This window comes from Doryrhamphus excisus, linkage group LG7 (assembly GCF_037039965.1).
Source record: "Doryrhamphus excisus strain RoL-2023G ecotype Guam linkage group LG7, RoL_Dexc_Guam_v1.1, whole genome shotgun sequence".
Classification (NCBI taxonomy): Eukaryota; Metazoa; Chordata; class Actinopteri; order Syngnathiformes; family Syngnathidae; genus Doryrhamphus; species Doryrhamphus excisus.
In genome coordinates this window covers 8,755,686-8,776,988 of record NC_136363.1, presented here as the reverse complement: position 1 = coordinate 8,776,988, position 21,303 = coordinate 8,755,686, and the positions used below count along the sequence as shown (strand labels likewise).

At 41.3% G+C, this 21,303-nt stretch overlaps 5 protein-coding genes across 7 annotated transcripts; 1 reads left to right on the top strand and 4 right to left on the bottom strand.

Moving 5' to 3' along the window:
• Nucleotides 1-668: 668 nt before the first annotated feature.
• Nucleotides 669-4,737, top strand: gja4 (gap junction protein alpha 4). Its single transcript, XM_058046929.2, has 2 exons — nucleotides 669-758; nucleotides 2,956-4,737. The coding sequence occupies exon 2, from the start codon at nucleotides 2,965-2,967 to the stop codon at nucleotides 4,003-4,005; it is 1,041 nt and encodes a 346-aa protein (XP_057902912.2). The 5' UTR covers nucleotides 669-758; nucleotides 2,956-2,964; the 3' UTR covers nucleotides 4,006-4,737.
• Nucleotides 4,738-7,139: 2,402 nt separating this feature from the next.
• smim12 (small integral membrane protein 12) lies at nucleotides 7,140-10,255 on the bottom strand. Of its 2 annotated transcripts, XM_078791748.1 has the most exons (4): nucleotides 10,147-10,255; nucleotides 9,340-9,548; nucleotides 7,888-7,972; nucleotides 7,140-7,762 (listed from the first exon to the last, which is right to left on the bottom strand). In XM_078791748.1, the coding sequence occupies exons 2-4, from the start codon at nucleotides 9,535-9,537 to the stop codon at nucleotides 7,728-7,730; spliced, it is 318 nt and encodes a 105-aa protein (XP_078647874.1). In that variant the 5' UTR covers nucleotides 9,538-9,548; nucleotides 10,147-10,255; the 3' UTR covers nucleotides 7,140-7,727. The 2 variants fall into 2 exon arrangements, with proteins under 2 accessions (XP_078647874.1, XP_057903135.1); XM_058047152.2 differs by lacking the exons at nucleotides 7,140-7,762; nucleotides 7,888-7,972 and having other exon boundaries at nucleotides 8,891-9,548.
• Nucleotides 10,256-10,388: 133 nt separating this feature from the next.
• On the bottom strand, nucleotides 10,389-12,319 carry pef1 (penta-EF-hand domain containing 1). Its single transcript, XM_058047148.2, has 5 exons — nucleotides 12,160-12,319; nucleotides 11,629-11,848; nucleotides 11,408-11,563; nucleotides 11,190-11,333; nucleotides 10,389-11,119 (listed from the first exon to the last, which is right to left on the bottom strand). The coding sequence occupies exons 1-5, from the start codon at nucleotides 12,178-12,180 to the stop codon at nucleotides 10,890-10,892; spliced, it is 771 nt and encodes a 256-aa protein (XP_057903131.2). The 5' UTR covers nucleotides 12,181-12,319; the 3' UTR covers nucleotides 10,389-10,889.
• A 226-nt stretch (nucleotides 12,320-12,545) lies between these two features.
• LOC131101649 (gap junction beta-3 protein-like) lies at nucleotides 12,546-17,514 on the bottom strand. 2 transcript variants are annotated; one of them, XM_078792032.1, is made up of 3 exons: nucleotides 17,397-17,514; nucleotides 14,118-14,554; nucleotides 12,546-14,028 (listed from the first exon to the last, which is right to left on the bottom strand). In XM_078792032.1, the coding sequence occupies exons 2-3, from the start codon at nucleotides 14,505-14,507 to the stop codon at nucleotides 13,582-13,584; spliced, it is 837 nt and encodes a 278-aa protein (XP_078648158.1). In that variant the 5' UTR covers nucleotides 14,508-14,554; nucleotides 17,397-17,514; the 3' UTR covers nucleotides 12,546-13,581. The 2 variants fall into 2 exon arrangements, with proteins under 2 accessions (XP_078648158.1, XP_057902945.2); XM_058046962.2 differs by lacking the exon at nucleotides 17,397-17,514 and adding an exon at nucleotides 15,980-15,994.
• A 1,498-nt stretch (nucleotides 17,515-19,012) lies between these two features.
• Nucleotides 19,013-20,123, bottom strand: LOC131101713 (gap junction beta-4 protein-like). The gene is made up of 3 exons (XM_058047054.2): nucleotides 20,058-20,123; nucleotides 19,531-19,920; nucleotides 19,013-19,450 (listed from the first exon to the last, which is right to left on the bottom strand). Exons 2-3 carry the CDS (start codon nucleotides 19,912-19,914, stop codon nucleotides 19,115-19,117), a joined length of 720 nt encoding a protein of 239 aa, XP_057903037.2. The 5' UTR covers nucleotides 19,915-19,920; nucleotides 20,058-20,123; the 3' UTR covers nucleotides 19,013-19,114.
• Nucleotides 20,124-21,303: the final 1,180 nt, after the last annotated feature.

The following is a 21,303-nucleotide window of genomic DNA, read 5'->3' as shown; positions in this document are numbered from 1 at the left end:
ATAATAAAATTCATTACAAACAATTGAAAGGAAAACATTTAAAAGGAAATTCAGATATGATTTGTAAAGAAAAATATGAAATTAATCTAAAATTAAATACACATAAAAAAAATTAAACAATATTTTTTCAGTCAAATAAAATTTATTTTAAATTATTAAAGAAATGATGATGATTGATGTATGTATAATAAGTTAAAATGTCACACAATTAAATAAATAATTATAGACAATATAATGATTGCTGATTAACTTTGTAATATGTCCAAATGATGTTTTAAAAAGAAAATAAATAAAAACTAATACATACAATCTAAGATGATTTGGTGGTGTATAACAACTAAGTGCTGCAAAACAGCACTTGTAAATTAGGCGAGCAGCGCCATGGTGTGGTGGATGTGAGCAATTACACTGCTGGTTACCATCAAGTCAAATCTTAACATAGTTAACCTCTGAGGGGACAAACAAATGAAGTATTGTGTCATTACTGTCATGATATGAATTTAATCAGATAGTTGAAGTTATTTGATGAGATTTGGGAGTGAAAACTCTGAGTGGACGTATACTTTTGGCTTCATCCATCCCATTTCCTGGACAGAGTTCCTGAGGGAGGGGTTAAAGTTAATTTTGCAAGCATGGGAAAGTTCTCATTTTTTTTCCGTTGACATGGAATCTTTTTAAAGAAGAAGGCGAGTAAGACTGAGAGCAGCACTGAGGGAGGAAGGAAGGACGGAGACCGAGACCACCTACGAGAGAGAAAGGTACCTTCGTTTGGATGGCTTCCATTCAAGGATGAATGTGTCTTTTGAGTAATACTTATTATTAGTATTACAGACAGTATTCACTGTAGTACGGTGTTGTTAAGATGCTCGTTCTCTAGTTAAGAGTTAGTTACATTGACCTATCATCCAAAAATGTGTTTCTACTATTTCTACTCTGTCTAATCTATTTCTTCATAGTATGTATTCATTTCTTTACTCTTTTTTATTGGTTAAATATTTCCAAAATGCCAATACTAAATATATATATATATATATATATATATATTAATAATAATTTTCAATGCAGTACTTTTGCATTATTGCACTATGGATCTCGCAAAAAAATATTTTTATCCATCAAAATTGTTACCCCATTTTATTGTTTTGTATTTTTTTAGATTTATTTTGACTTTAAATAAATGCAAAGTTCCTTTTAGTCATCGTAATAAATGCTTTTCTCTCTTTAATGTACTTTTTATGCCATTTAATAGACATAATTATGCTTTTTTTCTCATTTTTTATTGAGCATCCACACTATGACATGAGACAATACAAAAAACAAAACTTGCAATGCTCACGTTTTCCATTGTTTTCCCGTCTTTTCATATATATTGGTATCTCTAAAGTTCCTATTACTGCATAGTGCCAAATACTTTTGTCTTTATTAATGTACTTTTTGCCCATCAGGCCAGTCATTACCCATAATTCCACTGTGCTGTCACAGTGAGTGTGCACTGACTTTATTTTCCCTGCGTTGATGTTGCCTTTTCTCCGAAGGACTGAACTAACATAAAAACATCAAGTAGTCTAAATATGTCAACAAGTGTCACAGCGGTGCCTCAGTTCCCTCACACAGGATGTTTACTCAGATGTGTGTGTGTGTGTGTGTGTGTATGGTGCTTCCCAACAAGCTACTGTGTCATTATCATTAAACACTTCAGATTCCACCCCCTCCCGGCAAAGCCTCTCAAGACATAAAACAATTAAAGCAATCATTTTGTGCAGCAATTGAATATTCCCATTGAAGCCCTGCTGCAAGTTAGCAAAGCTGCTTCCACTCGTTTTCTTTTTAGTCCACTCTAGTATGGAATATGGATGTCTTGTGGAGGGAACAACAGCGTGAGCTCATAGAAGAAGCAAATGGAATAAAAAGAGTCGGAGAGACGTAAATAATTCTGCATTTCTGCATTAGCTGCGTGCTTGTTAAAACCCCTGGTGCAGAAATCAAATACCAGTTAGGTGTTAAGTGTTGGCTTTTGAGAAATGTAGCCGTAAAAAGCAGCGGTGGACCGTTTTCTACCTCCATAATGACTGAGAGTGTACTTGCGGCCGTCTAATTTGAATGTGAACAACAGACTATAAAAAGGTGCCTTTTAACGACGCCTGCAAAATAATAGGACGTTTACGTAAGAAGTGGAGAAAAACAGTCACTCTTGCTCCACTAAAGTCTGGGAGAGATTAAACTCATCAAGTATGGATGAGACAGATTTGTCTTGCAGGGATTAGACCTACAGAGAGTTGGAAAATCGAATTAAACCTCGTTATGGTGTTGTTTTTCCCTCCCTTTCACGCGAGGAAGCATATTTGCTAACAGAAATGGGGGCGGCGTATGACGACATGAGAAATACACCACAAATGTGATTCAGGATTTTATTCAATTAATGCTGATAGTCGCCTGGGTGCACGGTGTCCAAAAACACAAAACACAACCCGTTCCAGAGCAGTCTCAGTGAAGTCACCGACAATTGGGAGCCATTGTGTGGCTATGAGACATTCTATGATGGCTGACATTAGTGGCTAAACTTGGCCAAATTGCTGTCATTCGCTGACAACAACATAACCAAGAAGAGGCGGGATATAATGCGAGTCGTACATTTGAATGCTGGTACTAACTTGAAACCAGTCCTTTAACAGCTGTGGCTGTAGGCAACCTCCTGATGTATTTTTTAAATTATCAGCTCAGCATCCAGCAGCTTTATCTAGCTCTGTATGCGCTTTAAAATGTTGGTAATTTTCCCAACTGCTTGCTCCGCACTGATACTACGACATTGGTTCTATCGCAGCTGTGGTGTTCAAGGAGATCAACATTCAATACAAGAAACTGGCATGGAAACAGGAGTTCAGAACATAATACACCTTGACTTGTCTAAGTATTTCAATGACCTTGATCCTTCCTTGTCTCTGATGGTCCTCGAAGGAGCAGAGGATGTCCAGAGCTGACTGGTCCTTCCTGGAGCACCTGCTGGAGGAGGGTCAGGAGTATTCGACGGGCATCGGCCGCGTCTGGCTAACCGTTCTCTTCCTGTTTCGCATGCTGGTCCTCGGCGCAGCTGCCGAGTCCGCCTGGGACGACGAGCAAGCCGACTTCATTTGTAACACGCGGCAACCCGGCTGCATGGCCGTCTGCTACGACAAAGCCTTCCCCATCTCGCACTTCCGCTACTTTGTTCTTCAAGTCATCTTCGTCTCCACGCCGACCATCTTCTACTTTGGATACGTGGCTATAAGATCCGCAAAGGAAAAAGAAGCAGGAAAGGACGATAAGCAGTCGGAAGATGATGCAAAACATAAGAACAAAGATGGCGGTGCGAGGAAAGTAAGCATTGCTGAGAGGAATCCACCAGAAGCTCCAAAGCTGAAAGGCAAGCTGTTATGTGCGTATACATTCAGCATCTTCTTGAAGGTTCTCCTCGAGGTTGGCTTCATCGTGGGGCTGTGGTTCCTTTATGACGGCTTCCTCATTGAAGCAAAATTCGAGTGCGTCGGGTTCCCCTGCCCTCACACGGTGGACTGCTTTGTCTCCCGCCCTACGGAGAAGACCATCTTCACCATCTACACCCAGGCCATCGCCGCCATCTCCTTGCTCCTCAACCTCATCGAACTCCTCCACCTGCTCCAGCTTGCCATTTCCCACCGCTTGGAGAAACGGTACCAAGGAGAGGTGTATCTACCACGATTGGATCAGGCGGCGGCTGCGGCCAAACAGGAGACGCCGGCGCTCCGAGAAGGAGCTCCGGAATCCTACAGTGGGAGTCTACCAGTGCCGAGCGAAGCTACCGGCTACACCACCAACCCTTGTGAGAGCTTTGGAGATCTGGCTATAACGGTCAACTGGGCGCCCACGGAAGCTGGGAGTGACGTGCTTCCTAGCTACAGGAACTGCGTAGAGGCCATCAGGACACCACATTCATCCAGGAACAGCAAGAACCACCACAAGGTGCCTTCAAAACAGAAGCACTACGTCTAGCACACTCACAGACTTTCCACCCTGGATTAAAAGATGTGTCCACTCAGAAGAAATAATCAACAGGAGTCGTACTGTCAACCCATCGCCTCCGAGGCTCCAAAGACACCAGACAACGGACCTTTTCAAACTTCAACACCCCCAAGGCTGACTTAGTCATGAGATACTTGCCTTTACTTCAAATGAGCGTGAATGTGTTTGGTTATGACTCGATATAAATAAATACAGTCTCACAGTCTCTTGAGGTCCACACTATCACCCTCCCTGGAGGTCTTCTCTGACCACATCATGGAATGTTCTGGTCTCAGCTCAGCTCCCATGAGGATAACGGCTGTGTGGATGCACGCACGCATGCACCGGATGCTTCCCCGGAGTTAACAGGGAGAATCTTATTCATCCGATGCAAACTTTAGTACTGAAGCAGGAGGCGGAGAGGACCACTGTGTAGCATCCGGTTGGCTTAAAAGCTTGAAAGGATTAGTGACTGCAAACTTGATGGACTAAAAGTGGTACAAAATGAATGAAATGTATGTGAAATATGTATTTATATCAAAGGCATCTGTTATTTATTATACTGAGGAAAATAAAGTGATACATCACATGGTCAGGCTAATGCACTTCATTTGGACTGCAATCAGATTTAGGGATGATTAGTAGGTGGCGCCTCATGGCTGTAGTGTGAGTTCAATACATCTAAATATAAGCTACTTTTTTTCTGGCTCTACTACACATCCTTTAAGGAGGTCTGATTAACACACTTTTCATGCCCTGAAATTGACACAAAGCAAAGACTCAGCCCTTTAAACAAAATGCTCTGAAGTCCTAATCAACCTAATCATTATTTCAGTCTGTTCTTAAGGTGGGGTGTTTTTTTTGTAAAATAAAATATGCTAATGTAATGGTAATGGTTTTATTTCATTTGAACATGCATCAGATTACAATTGAATGCATCACATAATCAGTTCACAGTTCCACATGTCCAAAAGGAGTAGGAAGAAGCAAAGCTTATTAAATCCTACCCCTCCATCTGGTACTTTTACAATCAGTAACTGTTACATTTGTTCACTTCCTGCTTTCCATAATACAGTTTAAGTTTTTTTTTTTAATAATGTACCTCGTACCAAAGTACAAAGTGATATGAGCATCCAATGACATAATGGGTACCATAGTAAGTGTCAATATAGTGATATATATAGCACATCATGACTGGTTCAAGACTCTTCATCCTTGTATTTAGCAAACATCAACTGCTTGTATTGTTTCTTGAATTGGCTCATCGTTGTGCATTGTTTGAGGTCCTTACTCAATCCATTCCATAGTTTGATTCCACATACTGAAATGCTATGGCTAGCATAACGTAGTCCTAGCATATAAGCGTTTCAAATGTACTTCTTCCCTGAGATCATATTTCTCCTCTCTTGTAGAGAAGTATTGGATGACATTTTTTGGTAATTGGTTATTTTTAGTCTTATGCATTATTTTAGCTGTTTGAAGGTTAACTATATCAGCAAGTTGAAGTAGTTGTGATTTTAGAAATACGGAGTTAGTATGTTCTCTGTAGGCGGCATTATGAAGTATCCTTACTGACCTTTTTTGCAGTACATTTAGCGAGTGAAGATTGCTTGCCTCGTCTCCATCTGCAATAATATTGCCACCAGTGGGGAACCTGTGGCACATGGGCCGCCTGCGGTCCGAGTAAATGGCCAATGATCTATAGGTCCCGCCCCCTTTTGGTTCAACCAATCTTCCTCAAATTTTACACACATTTGCTTGTCAGTCCCCTAAATGGGTGTGCCAGATTCTAAACATCCTACAGTTACAGTGGGTGTTTTGTAAAAGTATGAGAAATCTCAAGTCAATCCGACTTATGGGGTCAAATGCCGATGTTTAATAACGGCGCCGCCATGTGGTGTATTTGACTGGAAAATAATAGCACAAGCAACGCAATGGTAGAGCATGTTTTGGCAAATTTTCACCCTTTTGTGTACATCGGTGCAGGAGTAGAAGCGCTTTGCGGGAGATGATTGGTGCTGATCCAAATTGGGTTGCACTGGGTAGCTCATGTTTTTTGGTTTGGCTTTGCAGCATTTACACAGAAATGTGGCACAATTAGACAATAATAGGAAGGCCGTCCCTCAAAGAGGAACTTTTATTGGCAGTTATTGTTGCATAAAAACAATCCAAGCCGCCTGGTTCCGAGTCTATTCACTAAAAGTTGGCCGGCATTCCCGCTTAGCCTTGTTATCTCAGTCCAGGTTGGTGCAGTCGTGTTATTGTTACTGTGGGTGTTTTCACCAAGTGAAACAGTGAGGGGAGTGGGGGGGGGGGGGTGTCACGGAACAGATTGCAGGGGTCGACCCGTGTCTGCCAACTGGAGCCAGCGTGAGCATTCGTATTGTTGATTGTCCATTCTTTATGTTGACCAGTTAGCTTTATGGCCGTGTCATTGGATGGGAGTATCGGAAGACTGTATGCAATCCTTCGGGATGGACTTGCCATTGTGACCCTGTTTCCTGAGATTGTTGGAGTCATCGCTGATGCGTTTCCTGTCAGAGTTGGCGATGCTGATAATACGACGACGTGCCTATACCACTCACCTCATTCCGTGAATCTTGCCGAATATTGATCCGATACAAGGGGCCAGTATTCCTGGCACTGATATGTTTTACTCTAACCTTTTTCAAATTGAAGATTTATTAATCATGATTATAATCAGAATACAATGAGAGTTTTTGTATGATTCGGTCCGCAGTATAGATAGATGTGATATTACTCTGGTAGTGATAATATCGACATGGGGACACGAGATAGAAAGGTTGAGAACTAAATCTGGTATCTGGTACTAAATGTCTGACCTCCTGTTACATAAATCATTTTAACAAGGCCGCATAAACAGGCAAGAACTTGGGAATGAACAACACGAGTCTAATGAAGACATTCACATGCCAGGCAGCGCTAGTAAAAGTATGCTGATGGACTTTTATTGGGCAGGAATGAGGAATGATGCTGTGTAGGTCGGAGCGTGTCCTACAACAGCAAGTCCAAAGCAGCTCGCCCTCCATTTGGGCATTTTCCTTCTCAGTAAAACTTCCCTAAATTTAGATTCTGGACAGGAAGTGGCTCTGGATGTGTTTCCTCTTCCAGTATTGTTTCTCCCCCAGAGACTGTCGTGCTGAGGATTGTTCCCCCTGACAATGAGGGCATTGTCCCACGCTGCCCGTCAGGAGCCAGGAGGAGAACGATGCCTCATCGGACTCACCCAAAAGTTCAGTTTGTGAACTGCTAACATTTTTGCAGCACTCTTCACATATAGAGGATCTTTGACTTAAACAGCATAACCCTCCTTGTCTCAGAGAGGATCTTTGACTGGCATTGTGTGCACTAGGCCCTTAAAAGCACCAGATCTGGTCTTGAAGAGGATCTTTGACTAGGTGCAGTTTTCAAGCACTTTGTTTTTGCTGGCTTTGTGTAATAACTTGAAGAGTTCTGAATGGATTTACATGAAATTTTCAGGAATTGTCGGAAATGGGATATGGGATATACATTTTAGGGGTCATCTGGGTCACTGTTTGGGTGCAGGATGATTTTTTTAAAGGATTCTTCAACTTTAGTAGACGCATAAGAACACCGCCATGATGGAAATGCGATTTTTGCATACCTGCATCCTATGTGAAAGTGTGTTTATTCAGCAGCATTGTTCCTGCAGCTCTATCCAGTCTGTCCACTCAGGATGTTGGACTGGACCTCTTTAGAAAAGAGCCTAAAAAAAACAGACAGGCCATCCAGGATTAGCCATTATTCAGCATCTTCCAGCACAAACAATGAAACACGTTCCCAGGATGCTTGGTGTTCAGTTCCCACAGTAAGGAGCTGGTCCATTGTTACCTGTCCTTATCTGTCCCAGAAGGACACGTTCCTTCTTAACTTCCTCTCCGTGCGTCGTCCAGCATCTTCTTCCTACATTTGTTGTCTGAAAGTGAGAGCGGAGACCATAGTTGGACCATGTTAGCTGAGTGGAACATTCAGGCACACGAGGGAGAAGCTCCTGGAGCTCGGAGGACATGGACCTTCATTATTTAACACAGCAGTGCGCTGAATAATTATCAGCATCTTGTACAAATCCTGTTTTAAAAGTTCCTTCCCATAAAGGTCTGTTCCGTATTCATGACGCCGTCTTCCAATCCATTAAAGATTCCTATTGAAGTATGTGTTTCACATCTCGGGATTCAGTGAAGCTACTTAAGATTTGATTAAAGGAATAGACATTATGGAATAAATTCTTCACATGCTTCAAATTATGCCATTATATTCATTAAATAGTCGCCGGGTGCTCGTCTGCAAAGGCCAATAACCGCTAGGGTCTGTCCGAATGAAACATTGGTTTTAACAGTTCCTACATTTGAAGGATTAGGAGTGGTCAGCATCCAGCAGCTTTATTTACCTCTGCATGCGCTTTAATGTGCTAATTGCAAACGCAGGCAGCTATCACAACATTGGTTCTGTTACGACCGGCTTGTGCAATATACAGAAGGTTATATTTTCCTTTCTGCTTTCTCATGCACTCCAAATCCTTATTAAAGTAAAAAAAAAGTGATGTACAACCAATGTGTTATCTTTTTATCATGATTTATTCCTCACAAGCAACAAGAGGCCAAGGTTCCTCACATGAATGTGTCAGCCACTTCCTCCTTCAGCATTATTTTGTCTTTTGCGCTCCCCTTTAGACTCCAGGCTTTCCTCCATGAGGCTGAATGAGCCATCCTGACTTCCTTCCTGTCACTTTGAAGCTCAGTTCATTTGTAACAATAGTCACTACAGACTGGAACCGCAATGATTGACTCTCAGAGTTGGACAATTTGGGCTCCCAACGCCCTCCTCCCCCCACCCACCCCCACCCGCATGACGTACAGTCGAATCAGGCAGTGTGCACAGCTTACAACTTTCTAATAAGAAAGTCTCCATGTTGTTCCATGCCATAATAGGACTAAAGCAGACTAAGCTACATCACCAGACCTCCCACATAGATGGCTGCATACCATTAAAGACCCCGTGACTGTTTCTGACATGTATAGCAGCTTAAGAATCGCTCCTTTTGTCACATTTGGTGTAGCTGTAAGAGTGTAGAGTGGAAAACAGACGAAAACATCAAAAGTACACACGTGCTTATGCTTCTTGATTGTTATTTCCAAAGTGCAGTGACCAGCTGTGAGAAATAATTTTGTCATCCTATAAAAAAAGGGTCCCGCTTGGAAGAAAATGAGGTTAGCTCTCTTCAGGCCGGTTCCTGTTGAGAGCCGCTTTGGGAGTAAACTCCATTTTGTCTTTGAGACTGAGCACCTGAGTGCCGTCCATCCCGGCTTGCTCCTGCAGTGTCCTCTCCTCCCTCAGTTCCAGAATGCTCTTGTCCTCGCGGGGTTTGGGCGTCCCCCTGATGAACCACTCCAGGTGGTAGCCCACCGCTCCCACCACAAAGGCCACAGGAAAGGTGATGTACGGAGCGTAGGTCCGCATGGCTGTCCACACAACAGGCCACATGATGTGCACGTCTGAGAGATTGAAAGACAATTTGTTCATTTTAGGTGACAGATAAATGCTTGGGGTTTTACCTGACTTCTTCAGGGGTAGCGCCCCCTTGTGGTAAAACCTAACAAACGCACTAAAATTGGAAAGATTGTTGTGAGTTGAGTTGTTCTGGTCGCTGCATGTTCACTTTATTGCTATGTATACTTTTAAAAATCACATTATGTTACGCTATTTTGTGTACTTCGCTTTGGGAGGATTCTGATCACCTGACAGTTATACAGTCATTTATGTTCAGCCCTTACACAACAACAGATCATTACTTAAAATCATTCATGGTTCTACACCCGGTAGAACAGCGGTTCTTCGCGTATACAGACTGACGTTAGAGTTTGACTGTATTTTGTAATTATTTGTAATTCTCAAATACTGCCCTGTAAATGAGTGACTCTTCATTTACTTCGCACCTTGGGATGGCCGGTTTATTATCTACCCGCAGTTCATATTGTGGCGCCAACCCTACACCGGGTGTATATTTAACGAAACACATCCAAGTGCCCATTTTCTGTATTATTTTACTATTTCAATTTTAATTGAGCAGTAACATTGTGTTATTTGACTCACCTTCACCGTTTTCACGTTGGTGCCGCAGCGGATGAACGTAACTTCCGAGGGGTGCAGACCCGCCCAGCTTGTTACGTGATTGGTCAGAAATTCTTCTTCGTTCTCTACAGGCGGCTTTACTATTTTCACTATAAGTGTAGCCAGCACCATCTAGTGGTTTAAATATTACATTGCAGACTTTTCAAAAACATTTCCCGTAATCACAGCATATTTAAATGAGTCATTCATCAGGAAAACACTTTATGAAATAGCTCTTTATTTGTTTTGACATTAAAAAAATATTTGGCATGTCTCAGTGGAATGTAAAATACAATCTGTTCATTAAATATAGACACAGGGATATATTTGCAGCTAATCGGTGGTATGGAGGTCCAAAGATACTTTTTGTGGATTCTACAATCATGAGGTGTTAGTTAAAAACATTGAAATACTTTCAATTTAGTGCTTGGGATCATGACATAATTCTTTTAATATATAAATATGTTTATCATTTAGTACCAACTCTAAATTACTCCAGTTTAGCAGACATGTAAAAGGGAGTATTTATGAGACCCATCTTTGAGAAAAATCAAAAGAGTAACTGTCCCAATAAACAGAAAGGCCTCTGTGGTGGAAATGTCACTACTTCACCTCTAGCCCTTATTTGTTTTGGTGTCAACTATATGTAGCATCAAGCCGCAGGATCTACTGGCTGGTGTACCGAATGCAGGGAGGCATGGGAGGCCTGACTGTCACTGGGATGCTCACATTAGCCTGGTGATGGCACCCGATAGGAAATCCTCATAGTTGAGGCGGATGTTTCCTGTCCTGTTCGTGTCTTTCTCCCTGAAGACGTGCGTCATGCTCTCCAGTTGCGTGCACACCTGGATGAAGCGGTCTAATTGGATGCCCGGACGTGCAGCATGGACACTGAAGCGCCGCACCAAGGCCTCGGAAAATTGTGGGCTCATGTTGTAGCCCATCTGCGCAAGAGCTGGAGGAAAGATCCCCAAGTGAGATGAAACAGAGCCTTCTAGTATTAATTTTTTTTTTAAAGGGCTTACCTTGATGTAGCTCTGTCCCGCTAATAGAACCTGAGCGGTCCCGGTCATATTGCTGAAAGAGAGTTCTCCACCTTTGCATGAAGTCCCATAAGGCAGAGAAGCCAAAAAGGTCCATGCGACCTGACCTTGTCTTGTCAAACATGTCTAACAGGAAAACACATCATGCAGATAAAGGCATTTAAAGACGTTATGCATTTAACAAAAGATGTAGGACTCACTGATCATCATGAGGCACGTCTCATCGTTAAAAGTGGACCAGTTTGAGTTGACCAGCGCCTGTTTGAGCTCCTTCATATTGATGAAGCCGCTATGGTCCGTGTCGACACTCTGGAACCACTGCTGGGCTTCTGCGTTAACACCAGGAGGGATGTTCCCTATGGACAGAAGCAGGAATGTGTTGGGAAGAAGATTACGGTTTGTCGGATTGTCGTCACAGTACCTGAAGGAGCGGGTTGCCTGTAAGGTGCACCGTGAGGGTGTCCACCGTAACCGCCATAAGCGCCTCCTGGTCCAGGTCCATAGTGCCCGCCTTGTCCTGGTCCATACTGGCCTCCTGGTGGGCCTGCTGTACCCCCATATGGAGCAGAGGGTGCCGGGCCATATGGGCCACTCCCTCCACTGTATGGAGCATGAGGTGCAGACGGCTGTCCTGGATAGCCCTAAGTACAATTCATTGCAAATATTTATTGACGTTTAACAATATTGTTCAGTAAATAGGATATCGACACTACTTTTACAGTTAAAGCAACGCATTTTCACTGGTTGTATGTTTAATTCTTCAATGGTAGTTTGTCTGACGTGTAGTGCAATATATCAACTAAGGCTGCGAAGCCAGATGCTAACAACATTTAGCATCGAATCAACGCCTATTAAACCGGAAATCACAAACAATTGTCAAGCAATAACATGTTAATGACAACGTCGCGTCCCAATGAAATACATTCAAAATAAGTAGGAAGAATTACTCTACCTTTCCGTACTGGTAACTCATTTTTACTGACTCCCTGGATTTCCTTTTACCGGAAGACCGGTCCTGCAGAGGAGGCTGAGCAGTGATTGGTTCTTTTTTGCCATCAGTCTAAACCGCACCCAGCGATCTTGATTTTGATTGGACAAGAGAGTGTAAATAGGATGACAACACCGAGCCAAAATGACTCATTTCTCTCATGACGTGCATACCGATACTGACTGTGACCATGCATAGAATGCACATATGTTGTTCATTGTCACTCTATATCGTACTATCCTGTTGATGGTCTATTTATCAACATGGGTATGCTTGTTTTACATTTTGATCACGATCACGATTATTTCATGCCTGTTTTTGACTAAAAAAATAAATAGACAAACAAGACATATACTAAAAATGATTTTACTTTGCAGCGCACAAAACAATAAATACAAAATATAATATGTAACAATCATGGCCCTATGTAATATGCATTGTAGCAACTGTCTTCATCAAGTGATAGAATATCCTTAGTGCTAATGTGAGCCAGAAACATGAAACAAATTACTTCAATAATAATAACAAAAAAGTGCTTGGTGCTCATAAGCTGTGTTTTCCATGGAGGGCACTATAATTGAGTATTTTCTGGTTTACCATTTAGTTTCAGTATTTATTGCCAATATTTGACCATTTTGAGAACATCCGATCATTATTAAAACCCATCCGAGTGCTGCTTTTTAAGCTATTTTGGCTGTTTGAATAAATATAGGTGTCATTTTTCAAATTGTGTTAGATTAATTAGATTAATTGTCAAAGCAACACAAAAACCCACATAATGCGAATAGAAAATCCAGTTAAAAACCACTGGATTATTGACTCCGCATTCATCATAACAAAAACTAATGCAATCCTTTCAGATCTGAAGTTGAACGACTGTCTCTTTAATTTGTCCACTAGGTAGCACTACCTTTTCCCATTCAAAGCATGCAGCAAAATGTATCACCTCTTAAGTGTTTTCTGCAAATGTGCTGAAATGATAAATATGTGTTGTTATTGATGCTGGATTTTTAAAGTGCGTTTGTGTTTTTATTTTGGCTTTGTTTAAAAAAAAAAACAAGCAATCAAGCTATGTAAACATACTGGCCTTTGACTGACCAACATAAAATTTATATTTGATATTTATATTTCAGGCTGAAGTCGTTTTTTTTTAGATTGACTTTTTGGGTGGAGGCAACATTATTTTGAAATTATTTTAGCAGCAGTTTTTGGGAAGCTGACCTTTTTTTGTTGTTAGGGACTAATGAGTGAATTTGTTACACTAAAATACATCCACAAACATCCAGAACCTGCAGTATTTACATGAAGGTACCTTAATGTGACAAGCAAGTCAGTCTATTTACACAAGTCATCCCAGAATTGATGAAAATGTTCCTCAGCAGAGCCTTATATCTCCTTACTGTGCTCCACTTTGCCATTTTGTTGCGGTTTCTGTCCTTCCTCAGCCGTCATGTTATTGAGGTTGTGGACGGAAGCGGTGGGATCAATCCTGATAGACGTTTTAGACCTGGGCGGCGACAGCGGGGTCATTTCCTGTTTGCCGGAGAACTCCTTCCACTTCCTTTCGTTCCTCTTCATTTTGTTTTTCATGGCGCGTTTGCAGATGAGGTAAATCATCTCGCAGATGCACATGAAGATGCAGACAACAGAGGAGACCACCATAAAGAGGGTGAAGATTTTCTTCTCTGTAGGCCGTGAAATGTAGCAGTCCACGGTGTTGGGGCATGGATCCAGGGAGCACTTGGACAGTCGGGGCATGTCGAAGCCGTGGTAAATGTGGTGGAGGAGGTAAAGGAAGCCACCGTCAAAGCTGATCTTGAACAGCAGGCTCACCTAATTGGACAGAAGGGATGGAATTGTGGTGGTAAATGGTTAGATTTTGGCCATCATACTTCCAATACGCTCATCTTACTCATTCTTACCAAGTAGGTCCACCACAGACCTCCACGTTTCTTCCCCGGGTTGGCATAAAGATGAGCCCCATTGTTGGCTTGGGTGTACACCATGTCTTTCTTCTCGCGGTATTTCACATGTGCCGTCACCAACAGGGAGGGGCACGTGACAAAGATGAGCTGCAGGGCCCACAGGCGGATGTGAGAGATGGGGAAGATGGCGTCGTAGCACACGTTGCTGCAGCCCGGCTGAGCCGTGTTGCACACGAAGTCCTTGCTCTCATCACCCCACACTCTTTGCGCCGCCACCACGAACACCAACACCCGGAAGACGAAGACTACGGAGAGCCAGACGCGACCGAATGACGTGGAGTACTTGTTGACTCCGCTGAGGAGGGACTCCAGGGCAGACCAATTCATAGCTGCTGCCTGGGGGGGGTGGAAGACAGGTGGACAGGTTTCCTACCCTGAAGTAGGAAAAGGAAGAGGAAAATTAGCGAATACCTGACATCCAATCTATACAGTATATGATTATAGCAAGCTTGTCCTTATATTGCACCTTGCATCATCATAACCCACATGACATCAAACTTCAATCATCTACCTTTGACTTACAAGACAGCATTGACATGCATATTCATTAGTAGTAGTTTGAGGAATTGGAATTTGTACTATTAGCTCAATTTTTCTTAGTTTCTTAACGCATGAGAAAAAACACCCTTACAATATGTTTTTAAGGATTTACTAGCATAACACCAAAGTGGACAATTTTCCCAACATTGTTTTTGTAAAGTCAATTCTATCCCTTGTCACCATTCTGTGGTTGATCCCTCTTCACTGCCGAGATGGACTCTCCAGTCGATTAGTCACGTATTCAAATATGCAGGCAGGCTTTCATGTTTGTCATCTCTATAATCCCACATTGCATATGGCAGCGACTAAACCAATTGGATGCCACCATAGGATATCTTAATCACTGTTTGTTTCTACTTTGAGTTGGTCCTCTCAGATTGCTTCCACCTCCTCTAGCTATGCAGTTGGCTTAACGCCTGCAAGGGTGTGTACTGCACCCAATAAACAAAATATGTGTGGTGAATAAAAGTCAAATAAAAAAACAGGAAGTTAGCATAGGGGAGAATGAACGTGGAAGGACAGCTGAATGAAATATTATCAATGACGCCAAGTCTAACCATCCAATCAGCCGTGAGCGCCTTGCTTTCCATTTCCCTCCTGACAAATCATGCTTTAAAACGATGTTATGTGATGTATTTTGTATCATCCAAAAGGCAAATAAACAAAAACGTGTGACACAGAATAATGTTAGGAAATTTGGCTTTTAAATTTTAAAAGCCTTCTTTGTTATCATGTAAAACGAGATCATCCGCCACACCGTTCTCGTGTTACTCATGTGACCTGCCGTACCGGTTGAGCAAGCTGTAAGTGTGTTCTTTTTCATCGCCATGTCAACGCTCCAGGATGGCAAGGTGCGGCCCTTCCCACCATCTTTTCTCCTTTAAAAACTACAGCACATATTTTTGATTATACATTTTGATTATATATTTCCTTAAAAACAATTTTTTTTTCAATGAAGGCAAATTTATGAAATACTTCTAATGTTTTTCATATACCCAAACTCCACAAATAGGTCTTTACAAGCATAATGTTCAATATCAACCAATGTTACAACTCCTGCAAGATGAATGTACTTGGCAATCTCCTATTTTTTGGTTACTTTTCCCAGACCCATACACCAACAATCAGCAAAATCCGGCGGTATTAAGTATTTTAACTGAACAAACAAACAAAGACACACATGCCTCGTATGTTCCGAGAAACATAACAACATTCTAAACACGTAGACGCGCATTACATAATGTCAACAAGCACCATACCTTAGAAGCCTTCGAAAAGAGCTTGACTGACAGCCAGGTGGATAAAACAAAGCTTTCATAGACGAGGTGGGTGGAGCGACACTGTCGTATTTATTTCAACTGAGCTTGTTAGGGGGGAATTTTCACAATAGAGAAAATGAAACTAAGTGATGGGGAAAATGGGACCAAAATTCTAAACTTCATTTAATTAAGAGGGCTGGTCAACAAGTACGGTAATTTAGGTTAAAGTGAAATGAATAAGCCTAATTAGCAAGGTTGAACCTAGTTAAGTAAAAATAAAAAAATGGATTTGCACAATTGATATAATTGGAAATAAGCAGAAGTGTGTTCAAAGTGTATATTCCACCCTCTCAATGTTGCCAACGTTCACAACCATACAGACATATTTCCTCAAAAGTGACTAGTGACACATGACAGTAGCGAGTTCTGCTGAGAGGTCCGCCTCAGAGCAGCCAAAAATGGTCCCTGTGACACGCTGACAGCATAATATGGAGCACTACAAATTAAAAGTGCAAATGTAACACACATCCCTGATGGGCAATGATGCCGTTTTTGGATACACAGTTACCACAAAGCTAACAAAAAATGTAGATAAGGAGATATATAGAGACAAATAGTGGACCGACAACAGATCCCTGTGGGACACCAGAAGCAAACCAATTAAATCCCTGATATATACATGCTAACCCAAGCTAACATAGAACAAGACTAAACTAAATCATATAAAATATGTGTAAATGTGTCTGAAATATAAAAAAGAAAATAAGTAAAATAATAATAATAATCTGCAAAAAGACAGTTGGGATAGGCTCCAGCATACAGTGAGAATAAGAAAATGGATAAAACTTTATTCCCAATTCATGACCTTAACTGACTGAAGTATCAAAAGTGTCAATAGAGCTTGTCAAGTTCCCTTTACAATCCCCACTTGAAGGGGATGAGCCATCTACCCAGAGGTGTAGGAAGCGTATTCACTCAACAAGCGGCTTGTCCTGTTTTGCATCTTTTATTTTCGCTTGCAATTTAGGGTGCAGTTTGCCACTTGAAATTAGGTGAAAAACCTTTCAATAAAAAAAAAAAAGAAGAAAGAAACATATTTAAATTCTGTGCAAAGTCACAAATCCATGCCTCACTCTTAATTACCCTTAGCATTAAATAAAATTAAATAAAATTCAGTTAGCTTTCAAATCACATTTCCAAACCAAAGTGAAATAAACGTACTTAATGCATACGCAACAATATAAGCTAACTACTTACACCCGTCACAATTTCAACCACATTAAATCAAGTTAGCCACTATACCAATAAGAGTTTGACACATCAGTGCACGTGAGCATTAACCAAGCCACGCACTAGACGCCGTGGCTAAGCTACCGTTAGTACCGATTCTTCACACTGAAACAGTTTGGCGTCTTACCGGCTGCCTCTCTGGTGTTTGTAGATGCTCTGATTTTTATGGCGACTTACAAACGATAGCGAAACAGTCTCTGCCTGGTGCCGCTGTTTGCTTGATTGCTCCACCTGCGCTGGTGTGCGCCACTTATTCCGGTCCGGCCGCGATTGATGTCACCAAGGTTCCACCTCCCATTTTTGTTGACGTGTCTAAATCTCAAGTTTGACTTGACAGAGCTGATATCTGAAGTATCGATATTTCAGTATTGATCGGCACTAATTATTTCATTGAATTCTGTAGGATGTCTACAGGGCTCTAATAATGCTTTGTTAATTTTAATCTGAAAAAAATAATTTGTCGTCTTATTATTATTATTATATTTATTTATTTATTACTGATTGGTTGATTTTCTTTTTTTTCATCTTATTTTGTGTAGAAAAATAAAAAGTAAGATATTTGAGAACAGTGGAATGTTTTATCAGAGCTTTTCTTGTAGAAAATTGGAACCAAAGCGAAGTTTTTTAAATTTTTTTGTTTTTAATAAATGCGTTTTTTGGTTTTTTTTTTTGAAAACCTGATGCGGCCCAGTCTCACCCAGACCCGAGCTCCAGTGGCCCCCAAGTAAATTGAGTTTGAGACCCCTGGTCTAAATTCTATCATCAAGGGATATATTTTGGCCAATACACTTTTATGGGACATTGTTTAAACCTTACCAAGTCCACCACAGACCTCCACGTTTCTTTGCAGGGTTTGCATACAGTTTAGCCCCAATGTACGTTTCTTTGTAGCACATTTCTTTCCTCAGGCGGTATTTCACATGTGCCATCACCATCAGGGAGGGGCACGTGATAAAGATGAGCTGCAAGGCCCACAGGCGGATGTGAGAGATCGGGACGATAGCATTGTAGCAGACGTTGCTGCAGACTGGTTGGTGCGTGTTGCAGACAACATCCTTGTCCATGTCACCCCACTTCGGTTGTGCCGCCAACATGAACACCAACACCTGGAAGAAGACGAGAGAGAGCCAGACGTGGCTGAACGCTGTGGAGAATTTGTTGGCCCCGGTGACAATGGCCCAGAGTGCAGACCAATTCATGGCTGACTGTCAAAATGTAAAAATATCCTTGTTGTTTAACTTTGACATTCCCATCAAATAATATAACCTCCAATGCTTTTAAGCATGTCAACATTCACCTTACCTTAAGTAGGTAAGTACAGGAAAACCTCCTACAATGGTTGCTCCTTGACACTGACTGAGTCCACACGAATAAAGGCATATCTTATCTTAGAAAGCTGATGAACACAGTAAAGGCAGGTGATGTAAACAAGCATTATTTGAGTCAGGTCTTCCTGGTTTTGGCATTTTAAATTTTTCTGTGGCCATTTTCCGGTAAGGTACATAAGATTAACATGCATCAGAAACATGATTGTTCCTACCCAAAAGAAAATGTAATGTAAATGGCATTGATTGTGTAGTATTGTGTTTCATTAATATAATGTATCTGGGAGATGGTCGAAAATACATTGAAAAAAATAGAGGACCAATGACAGAACCTTGCGGGATGCCACAAATAAACCATGCCCGGTATGATGCTGAGTCAGTCTTGCAACACTTGTGGTCAAGAAATCAATGAACATCATTGTAAATGCACAAGTGGAAAATAACTTTATTTAAATGCCATTCAATCTATTTACAAAAGTCATCAATGAGTTGATGTGTTTCTGGTTGTGAAGATCCACATTCATGTTCTCTGTTTTGCTTCCACAATCATGCTGTTAAGCTCGATGATGGCATTAATCCGTTTCATTTCATTCATCCACGAAATGATTTTCATGATGCGTTTGCAGACGAGGTAAATAATCTCGCAGACGCAGGTGAAGATGGAGAAGGCAGAGGAAACCACCATGAAGAAAATGAAGATTTTCTTCTCTGTAGGCCGTGAAATAAAGCAGTCTACCGTTATGGGGCACGGCGCCAAAGAGCACTTGGACAGTCTGGGTACTTCGTAGCCGTTGTAAATATACTGGAGGAGGTAGAGGAAGCCGGCATCGAAGGCGATCTTGAAGAGCAGACTAACCTATTTGAAGATAAGCAGACATGTTGTCAGTGATGGATCTTGTAATGATTAAATAAAAAGTCTATATCACTCATTCTTACCAGGTACGTCCACCACAACGCTCCACGTTTTTTCCCAGGATTGTTATACAGACGAGTCCCATGCCTGGCGATAAATGCCTTGTCTTTCCTCAGACGGTATTTCACGTGGGCCATCACCATCAGGGAGGGGCACGTGATAAAGATGAGCTGCATGGCCCACAGCCGCAAGTGAGAGAATGGGACGATGGCATCGTAGCAGACTATGCTGCAGCCCGGTTCGTCTGTGTTGCACATAAAATCCCGGTCCTCATCACCTCTGATTTGCTGCACTGCCAACGCAAACACCAACACCCGAAAGAAGACTATGGCGAGCCAGACGTGGCTGAACGCCGTGGAGAATTTGTTGGCCCCGCTGACGACAGTCCAGAGTTCAGACCAATTCATCACTGACTGTAAACATATGTTTGTTTTAATAGTACTTCCTTGTTTGTTTGATTGAGGTTAATTGCCTTTATAATCAGCATCAACAAGTGATATTAAGCTTATTAACACTCCATTCAAACTCATAATATTAACATCCACCTTACCTAAAGTACAGCAAAGCTTGCAAATGTGTTGCTCCTTTCTGGTGGTGCTGCTGTATTATATTTTAGTTCAAGAGTGAGACGGTGGGTGGGGACTCTCTGGCACTTATACATACAGTATATTCCCACTAAACCTGTTTTGCACCATTCTTTATTCATTCTTTTTATTTTTGGCACAGTGACACTATAGACTGGAAAATGATGACTGTAGGTCACATACGTTGTCGTAAACAAGCATTATTAGAAGTTAAACGTGATTTTAGCTCGGTTGTAGGTGTTTTTAATTTTTCTGTAGCTCCTCATAGGACAAGGAATCTTTTTGGTTCTTCACCTAAGCCACCCATATCACTGTAAGGCAGAAGAAACATTTTAAAATAAATACACTGATAAGTATAATATATTTGGAATATTAACATAATTGTAAATAACTTGGATAACAATATTCAATGCATTCAAAGAGTTCCAAAAATGCTTTGCCGGGCCTGCTGGAACCAGGATGAGCTGTGTTGCACATCAAGTCCTGATCCACATGTAATTTCTTGTTTTTATTACAGTTTTTAACCTCTTTAAGCTTCTTGCCCCAATAATCAGTATCAACTAGCGGTATTAAGCATTTTAACAACACTTCCTGCACTGCCGTCAATACAGGAAAGCCTTGTAAATGTGTTGCTCCTTGGCTGTTCATGTTATTGGAGCCGCAGTATTGTAGTTCAGGAGCAGGACGGAGGATTGATCGTCACTTGGAGACTCGCCAACCCTGATGCATTCATGCAACTTGCTTTGCATGGGCGTTTGCTTTTTAGGGGAATTTTCAGGGAAGAGTGAAAATGAAACTGGAAAATGATGATGTCTGGTAACATGCCTTTAAAAGGCAGGGCATATGAAGAATAAGTTGAGACAATTAAGAAACTAAGAGTCTAAAGAGAATTTAGACAATTCATCTCTCAATAAAAAAGTAAAGTAGAAATTTCATTGACCTACAGTGTGTTTTTAGGAATTTGTGTCCATTTGTGAGGTCATCGTTTAATAGGTTGTGTGGGAGGAAGCCCCCCTCCACACACACACACATACACACACACACAGAGGAAACATGCACACTGCTACAGTCTGGCCATAAACTGATACGAGGAAGCCCTAAAAGATTAATAAAACAACAATAAATACATTGTATAAAAAGCCAATATACAATAGAATGTGCATATTATGCATATAGTGCATATATATAGTGCATATATATAATTTTTTTAAT

Excerpts from the sequence above, each read along its gene's own strand:
- gja4 (XM_058046929.2), top strand. The coding sequence starts at position 2,965 with ATGTCCAGAGCTGACTGGTCCTTCCTGGAGCACCTGCTGGAGGAGGGT.
- smim12 (XM_078791748.1), bottom strand. The coding sequence starts at position 9,537 with ATGTGGCCTGTTGTGTGGACAGCCATGCGGACCTACGCTCCGTACATC. Across the intron at positions 7,973-9,339 it reads CCGGGATGGACGGCACTCAG|ACAACAAATGTAGGAAGAAG; the intron begins GTGCTCAGTCTC and ends TCTCACTTTCAG. Across the intron at positions 7,763-7,887 it reads TCTGGGACAGATAAGGACAG|GCTCTTTTCTAAAGAGGTCC; the intron begins GTAACAATGGAC and ends TGTTTTTTTTAG.
- pef1 (XM_058047148.2), bottom strand. The coding sequence starts at position 12,180 with ATGAGTTACCAGTACGGAAAG. Across the intron at positions 11,849-12,159 it reads TGAGTTACCAGTACGGAAAG|GGCTATCCAGGACAGCCGTC; the intron begins GTAGAGTAATTC and ends AATTGTACTTAG. Across the intron at positions 11,564-11,628 it reads CAGGCAACCCGCTCCTTCAG|GGAACATCCCTCCTGGTGTT; the intron begins GTACTGTGACGA and ends TTCTGTCCATAG.
- LOC131101649 (XM_078792032.1), bottom strand. The coding sequence starts at position 14,507 with ATGAATTGGTCTGCCCTGGAGTCCCTCCTCAGCGGAGTCAACAAGTAC. Across the intron at positions 14,029-14,117 it reads GTCTGTGGTGGACCTACTTG|GTGAGCCTGCTGTTCAAGAT; the intron begins GTAAGAATGAGT and ends CTGTCCAATTAG.
- LOC131101713 (XM_058047054.2), bottom strand. The coding sequence starts at position 19,914 with ATGAATTGGTCTGAACTCTGGACTGTCGTCAGCGGGGCCAACAAATTC. Across the intron at positions 19,451-19,530 it reads CGTTGTGGTGGACGTACCTG|GTTAGTCTGCTCTTCAAGAT; the intron begins GTAAGAATGAGT and ends ATCTTCAAATAG.